The sequence below is a fragment of the Daphnia pulex genome, chromosome 11 (genome assembly GCF_021134715.1).
Source record: "Daphnia pulex isolate KAP4 chromosome 11, ASM2113471v1".
In the NCBI taxonomy this organism is placed as follows: Eukaryota; Metazoa; Arthropoda; class Branchiopoda; order Diplostraca; family Daphniidae; genus Daphnia; species Daphnia pulex.
The window spans coordinates 6137788-6145725 of record NC_060027.1 but is presented as its reverse complement, the minus strand read 5'-3'; the positions used below and the strand labels follow the sequence as shown (position 1 = coordinate 6145725).

The 7938-nt window shown below is 37.8% G+C and overlaps 2 protein-coding genes across 12 annotated transcripts; one reads left to right on the top strand and one right to left on the bottom strand.

Moving 5' to 3' along the window:
* The first annotated feature begins 607 nt into the window (after positions 1-607).
* On the top strand, positions 608-3782 carry LOC124208327 (nuclear receptor-binding protein homolog). Of its 10 annotated transcripts, none has more exons than XM_046606106.1 (12): positions 608-796; positions 944-1028; positions 1090-1212; positions 1459-1683; positions 1749-1879; positions 1963-2057; positions 2118-2201; positions 2286-2579; positions 2730-2907; positions 2995-3181; positions 3252-3371; positions 3434-3782. In XM_046606106.1, exons 3-12 carry the CDS (start codon positions 1093-1095, stop codon positions 3659-3661), a joined length of 1662 nt encoding a protein of 553 aa, XP_046462062.1. In that variant the 5' UTR covers positions 608-796; positions 944-1028; positions 1090-1092; the 3' UTR covers positions 3662-3782. The 10 variants fall into 10 exon arrangements, with proteins under 10 accessions (XP_046462062.1, XP_046462070.1, XP_046462068.1 ...); XM_046606114.1 differs by having other exon boundaries at positions 631-796; positions 944-1212; positions 2748-2907; positions 3434-3518; positions 3594-3782; XM_046606113.1 differs by having other exon boundaries at positions 665-882; positions 944-1212; positions 3434-3518; positions 3594-3782.
* Positions 3783-4359: 577 nt separating this feature from the next.
* Positions 4360-7137, bottom strand: LOC124208329 (trimeric intracellular cation channel type 1B.1-like). Of its 2 annotated transcripts, XM_046606117.1 has the most exons (8): positions 6907-7137; positions 6728-6812; positions 6043-6295; positions 5861-5949; positions 5692-5779; positions 5503-5623; positions 5278-5434; positions 4360-4763 (listed from the first exon to the last, which is right to left on the bottom strand). In XM_046606117.1, exons 1-8 carry the CDS (start codon positions 6943-6945, stop codon positions 4750-4752), a joined length of 846 nt encoding a protein of 281 aa, XP_046462073.1. In that variant the 5' UTR covers positions 6946-7137; the 3' UTR covers positions 4360-4749. The 2 variants fall into 2 exon arrangements, with proteins under 2 accessions (XP_046462073.1, XP_046462072.1); XM_046606116.1 differs by lacking the exon at positions 4360-4763 and having other exon boundaries at positions 4866-5434; positions 6907-7121.
* Between the last annotated feature and the right edge of the window lie 801 nt (positions 7138-7938).

Here is a 7938-nt window from a genome sequence, read left to right as displayed (position 1 = left end):
TTTAGATAGCGCACAACGTTCTGTTTTCTGTTTTTTTTTTCAAAACATTTATTCTTTTTTAAAATCTTATTTGGCAACATCGCATACCACTCACAGTGAGCACTCTAGACTAGAGCTAGCACTTAACGAACCCCTGATCACCTTGTAGAATCGTACGACCTGACCCCTACCGACAAGCAGGAGCATCGCTTCAGACGATTCCTCTCAAGCTTGGAGCCGATCGCCGTCTTTACTTCGTAGTCTATGATCATAGGTATGGAGAGATGGTTTTCGCTCTCCATGTTAAATTTCCAATGATTCGACGGGAAGCTGCTTTTTTACTAGCGATTTTTATGGAGGTCTCTTCGAAAAAGCGCCATCTAGGAGTGGTCTGGAGATCTAGTTGAGTTTTCAGTCGCTTTTTTAGCCTCTCCTGAACGTTGCAATCACTAAAACTTAATAATTTCTTGAAAACTATTCGCAATCAACACTATAAAGTTCCGAAATGTACTTAATTGATAGCAATTGTAGCAAAAATGAAAATGTTTTCATTTCTATTTTCAAAGGAAATTGTATGTAGTTTCCTTTCACACCCGTTTGGTGGCGCGAAGTCAAAGAGACCTGTTAAGTAAAATGAGCGGAGTCTGGGAATGGGAATTTTTCATGCAGAGTGGAAATCATCAAATCATCTCTGATCTCTCCCTACCCCTGCTCCTGCTGGGATAAGTTGTGTCGGGGTTCTTGTTGACGATTTTACAACTTTCCAGTTTTAGGCGTCTGCTACAGTTACTGTGCAAAGAATATTTTCTACTGCTCGGTATGGAGTGTGCATTGCTTCTTATTTTCTTAAAAAGGATATTTTAACTAAATTTCTCCGTATGAGATTATTTCTTTATCTTGCTGGTAAAAAATACTCACTCAATCTTGCAATGCATGCTTATTCATGAAATACTGACTATTTTAGGCAAGTGCAATAATACCCAAAACAGTCACAGTGGATCCATTTACATCTTAATCACATTACTTGAAGACAGCAGTCTGTGAAGACAGTAAACGGAGTAAACACAAACATTTTTGATTTTTCTTCTAATTTTGTTCGGTTCGAGATAGAAAATGGCTGGTAGTTCAGAGGAAGATCAGAAAAAGCTTAAAAGTGGTACTGAAGACTCAGAGGATGAAAGTGAAATTTTAGAGGAGAGTCCTTGTGGCCGTTGGCTTAAACGTCGTGAAGTGGTAACTTTATTCTTTAATTTTCTGCTAATTTAATCACTCTAAATTAAATGTCATGTACAGAAACATGTTAAGCTTACTGAATATGGTTAGTTAAAATGTTTTGTATACAACTTGTTTGTTGTTATGTTTAGTCTGCTAAAGCTTAATAAATTTAATCAGAGTAACAGAAACATTGTAAATTAATGTTATGCTAATGAAGTACTGAATGTTAAGTAGTCAGCTGCATTGTGTTCTTTCCCAATTTAGGTCCAGCAGCGTGATGTCCCAGGAATTGACGCTGCTTACCTAGCCATGGACACTGAGGAAGGAGTTGAAGTGGTGTGGAATGAAGTTCGTTTTTCTGAGAGGAAAAACTTCAAGGCCCAGGAAGAAAAGATTTCCCAGGTTTTTGACAACCTCATAAAACTAGAACATCCCAACATTGTCAAGTTCCACAAATACTGGATCGACAGTCGTGACGACAAACCTCGAGTATAAATGAGGAAATTGTTGATCTTGACTTGGAATAATCAACTAAATATAAAAACATATATCAGGTGATATTCATCACCGAGTACATGTCGTCTGGATCGTTGAAACAGTTTCTGAAGCGAACAAAACGCAATGTGAAAAAGCCTCCCCTTCAAGCCTGGAAGAGATGGTGCACACAAATACTGTCGGCTTTAAGGTTGCCTTTGACATTGATATTTCATTTCCTTACATTGATATTTTTTACCAATGATTGCCGAATCATCGTTTTGTTTCTGCCAGTTTCCTGCATTCATGTTCTCCTCCCATTGTTCATGGAAACCTAACGTGTGACACTATTTTCATTCAGCACAATGGACTAATTAAAATTGGGTCAGGTATTAGAGAGACCTATTGAAATGATAGTTAATTACCCATACTAATGCGATTTTTTACAGTGGCTCCGGATGCTATTCACCAACACGTCAAAACATGTCGCGAAGGCATGAGAAACACCCATTTTATCGCCCCAGAGTTTGGAAGTTAGTTGCGAATCATTTTATTTTAATATGAACCAATTCGGGTTCCCATATTTCAATCCTTTTTTTTTTTTTCTTTGTAATAAGTTGCCGGTATGACACCGGCTGTTGATATTTATTCGTTTGGCATGTGTGCTCTGGAAATGGCCACACTGGAAATTCAGGGTGCAAACGGAGAGACTGGAAGTCTGGTCACTGAAGAACAGGTACAGCGTACCATCGAGGGATTGGAGGTACTTATTCAGAGTGACTTTATCCGGGCTTGCCTTAAAACCGAGCCGGAGCTACGGCCTACAGCTCGCGGTCTACTCTTTCATCGGGCGCTATTTGAAGTTTCTCCTTTGAGACTTTTAGCTGCTCACACCGTCGTTCGTTGTTCAGGTAGCGCTGTTAACTAATCCCGTTCCTCTTCCACTCATCTCCGAAATGCCCACTGTCTTACGTATAGGTTTGACTGTGTTATATATACCTCCATCCTTCCCACCAACCCCACTTTCACTTGATTTTTTGCCAATTTTTGGGCCATTCTAGTCAATACTTTCTGTAAAGCCAACATATCCGAGACCATATGCGACAAGGTTGTTCAACGCCATTTTGGACCAGGTATCACCGTGGCCGAAGTCAATTATGCAAATTATCCACCTGTTCAGTTCACAATGGCTGACATCCCTGTTACTGAGAAACTTGAAAAATTCGTTGAGGATGTTAAGTACGGAATTATTTTGATTCAATTTAAATTTTCGCGCTGTTTTTCTTTTAATGGATCTTCTTTTCATTATTTTCTCTGGCCAACCAGGTATGGCATTTATCCACTAACGGTTTTTGCGCCTGTTCCGGCAGATGCCTGTGGTCAAAGACCTGTTTCACCGGACACATCCGTTTCGGTTGCAGCCGAGACACCTGAGCCGGTTGACGTGGAAGCCCGCAGAGTTTCGAATATGATATGTGATGTCAAACCAAAAGATGATGGTGCCGGTTATCAAGTACGTTTGAATTGATGCTGGATTAACTTCATTGTTATTATGTATGTCATATTTTAAATTATCTTCCTAGATGACTTTGTTACTTCGTATGGATGACAAAATGAATCGCCAGTTGTCCAGCACAATACTGAAAAGTGACCAGGCCCTAGCTCTTGCTGAGGAATTGGTTCATTACGGTTTCATTAATGAGGTAATGTTTTTCATTTTAGTTTTTTTCCGATTTCAAAGTGCATTAAATTACGACAACCTTAGGTGGATCGTGATTTGGTCGGCGCTTCAATGAACGAGGCCCTACGAAACTGTCTGGCACGTAACGAAGATATCCCTTCAGTCAATGGTCAGATGAATCTCTTGAATAACTATGAAGGTAATTTTAACCAGGTTCTCTCAACTGCGTTACACGCGACTCAAGCGTCGACAGATTCTCCACCGTGTTCCAGTCCCATTGTGTCACCTGCTTCTCCTGTTCATATATCCTAGTTGGTTTGCGTGTTATTTCTTCTTTTTCCTGCGCCACATTCTCTTATATTTTCCTTTTTTGTTGCTGCTAACTACTACTGTGCGTTAGTCCATAAAATATACTACCTATTATACCACTTGATAATCTAGTTGTATTTCCATTTATACTTGAACATGATTGAAAGAATAACCCTGTGTAATGACGGATGGCAATACCGCAGTGTCTCTTGATCTTTCTTTTATTGTTTTTCCGGTTGATGGAAGAAGAACTCCAGAGAAAGAAGGAGGGACAAGGCGAACTCACCAGTGCAACTGCCAACTATCCGTCAAAATATTAGAAAATTGGTTATTATAGTTTTCATCCTTTTTAATTTGTTTTTATTCCCATCCGTGACTGGAGGATTGTTCGATTGGAGGTTGACTTAATGATCTGAGTGAGATTTTGTGATTTCCAAATTTTCCCCGTTTTTATATTCTTTTTAACATCTCCATAACTACGAGGAATTCATTTCACTTTTTGCAGTATTATTTCTGCCCCGCGATTCTGCACTAGAAAGAGCCATTCCGGATTTTCAAGGATTGTTAGTTAGGTACAACGAGCACTGTAGATTTGTGTGCTTACTTAAACTGTCAATTATGCATTAGATCTATATGTCACATATCTATATGTCTACATTCAACTTTTTCTGCATGTTCTTAAACAATAACAGTGACAACAGTTTTAGGTATGTGGCTTTATTGGGTCAAGGCTTTATGATTCACACTTTTACAGGTATCAAATACGACTATGTTACATTAATCAGTCCTCTCGCACCAAACTTTAAAACAAAAATTAATTAAAGTACACCATAACTTAGAGGGCGACTAGCTTGAAATAAAAGTCAAAATTTTCCTAATCATCATGCATAGATATAAAAGAATATGAAAACAAAATTTAGAATCATTCAAAGAAAACTGTAAAGTGCACAAAGAAATTAGTGCAAAATATTTGTAAATAAACAAGACAATAAATAAAAGACGGATCAATCCAGTAATCTGATTTAACAGATTTGAAGTGGGGGGAAACCAAAAAACAGTGAAGACGGATTGGCAACTCGATTTGATCCTTGTCAGTGTGAGACGGCTAGAAAATTGAATAGAAACAATTATCAGATACCACCTTGAAAAGAGTGATTTCGGTTGTTACCAGTTAATTGTCAGAATGCACGAATCTAACCCAACGCAGTACTTGCAGAAAATGCATTCACAATTGTGCACAGTTGAAGAATTTGTGGTAACATGTACATATTAATCTAATTTCGTAGCCAAGTCCTTAACATATAATTGCTATTAATCCATACACCTAACGGTTCATGCGTAAATCTACAGGATAAAGCGGTATTTATCAGTGCACTGTAAAAATTATAACAATAAAAAAAAAATAATGAAAAATACGATGCACATGATACTTTTGGGAGTACCTTTTCATGCCGATCATTACTACTGTAAGGCACTAATTTACATTGCTTAACTTACATATTAATTCAAGTCCCCAACAATTTACCAGATTAAAAACCAACATTTGAGTAAAATACGCCTAGTGAAGCTACATTAATCGCTCTTCTTATGGGCATGCGTTTGGCCATCATCAGTCTTACTAGCTCGGACTTCATTCTTGGCGTTAGGATCGGTACTTTTGCTTCCACCGCCAACCGCGCGCTGCATAGAATCCCATATGCCTCCGAAAAACACTGCGCAACACAGATTCTCGAAGGGAATGAACGGATCATGAATTCCAAGCAAAAGAGAGGATAACTAGAAATCATGAAAAAAAAATTATCACATGAATACAGAAACACTGTTGCTGAATACAATACCAGTACCTTGAAATAAACAAAGAAAATAACGATTCCGAAATAGACCAAAGCATGGGGGGCAGAGATCAGCTCGGTTTTCTTGTCCAAAACGAAGATGATTGAGGCTACTATACAGGCCTTAGTTGGGCTAATGGTAAAAAAAAATAAAAATAAATGTAAACTCGGTTGGCTGTGTAAAAATTTAAATTCACTTACAAACTCGGCTGCAGGAATTCAAAGGCAGTCGGAGTCCATACACCCCGGACAAGGCGCTCCAAGATTTTGATGAAACTTCCACCATTACCTAAAGTTGATTTATTCAAAACACAGGATCATTTGATTGAATTCTTATTAAAAAATATATCAATGGAACAGTGGAACATACCTTTAACTAAACCAGTAATGAACAAAATCATCCAAGCATTAGGGAATAGTTTAGCAGCATGATTTACTCCATCATATACTTTTTTACATCTGTATAGTGAAATTAAAAAATAAAAAAAAAGTTGTAAAGACTCAGGTGCTGCTCAGGTGTGACTTCAATTGACTCAAGACTGAAAACCATACCTGTACACTTCTTTCATGGCTGCAATCACTATTTTGATAGGGAGAAACTTTGACAGTTTGTAGATAATGTCAAATGGTGAGTAGAACATAGCATACCAGACAGCAGTAGCTAGCAAAACAGATTGTGTGTTTCTGAATGGTTCCAGGAGTGGTTCACCAAGGAAAAGGGCAGCCAGAAAACCTCCAGCAAAAGTCACCATCATGGTGGACAGCCAGCAAGCTATCGGGTGTTTCCTAGAAAATGGGATAGATCCTACATGGAAGCACACAAAAAATAAATATTTAAATTGGTATTTGAAAAAAATATATATTTTAGGGAATGTGGAGTCAAATGATCATGTTTACTGTTATTTTCAGCATGCAACACATACAAATTTAAGAAAAAAACATGTATATTTCATAATACAGCCAAAATTTTAAACTTAAATTCTGCAAAGCTAAGCTCTTATTTCGATCACTGTAACTGTTAAGCACACAAAAATACCTTGTGCAACAAAAAGGCCATATAGAATGAGAGCTGAGGTTAAAAATAACTTTTCTTTCTTTCTTGTATGAACTGGCTCTCAAAATAAGGCCAAAAACACCAGCCATAGTTTACAATGCACAGTACCAAAGAGACATCACACTTTAAACCCCTATATTTAAAAATCTTAAGTTTATAACATTTAAACAAATCTGTATTTACCAGTTCCCAAATCTTCTCTAACAGCCAAGCAGGCCATTATACAATGGGCAATATCAAAATATGGCCACATCTTTAACTTGGTGACCTATAATTAAAGGGGAAAGAAATTAAATTGCATTTTAATTTAAAATATTACATTTTGCGCTCCATCCAGATATGATTCTGAAGTTTATTCTAACCTGATTGGCAAGGTCCAGGAAAGCTTCTGGGTCGATCATTTTGAAAAAATGTGGGAACTCGCAATATTAATTAAAACGCTCAATAGTTAATTCAACTCTCAATTACTAAAAAAACATTAATGTCCGAGTCACCGAGTGAAGGTACGAAGTCGAAATTAACACTGATCCAGATTCTCGTGATGTCGTTCGTTTTTCCCTTGGTTTTCCCATACCGGTTTCGAGCTTGCCAGTAAAATGTGGATTTCAGCGTGGAATCGTGGACTTAACGGGTCTCCACCCCAATTTGGGGGAGGAGTTTGTTCCACTGAGGAGCTGGATCCGTGAAAAGATTGTTCCATGGAGGCATAGAGGAGCACGGAAGGAGCTGGTTCCAATACCCGATAGGGGAGGAGCCCATTGTTGTGGAATGTTCCAAATTCCACGGTGCGTATCAGATAGGTAATAAGATAAGAATGAAATCAAATCATACTATCCCCCGGACAAGGATCCTTGCTAAACAAGATTTAATTAGGTTAAAGGGACATTTGTCCTTAACAAAATATGGTACTAGTAAAAGTACGCATTGATTACGATTTTGGGACATTTTCCAAAATTGAATTTCGTCTGGTTTTTCGACCTTGGATTATAAGATCCCCGCCACTCCCCCTTATTAAATCAGTGCTTTCAAAATCAATTGGGGACAAACTAAATGGTAAATCAAACCAAATAATATTTCATAAGGATTTAAATCTTCATTTTTAATGAAAACAGCAAGAGGCAAGACCAAGTAAACTTGTTTCTGTAAAATGAAAAAAGTTTGGGTGGGGAAAAAGCCCCGAATATCCCTTGAGGCAAAACCATTCTCTCAAGTCCTTTTTGACAGCCTTTTTGAGTGTAACCTATAACGTATTTAAGTTTAAGCAACTTAGAGAAGAAGGCAACTGGTTTTCCTATAAGGAAAACCGAAAAAAACCGTCATACATAGCGCTCAAAGAGGCTTTATTGTGAAAGTAACTTTAGCTACGCTAAAATCGCATTTTACGGACAGCTTTT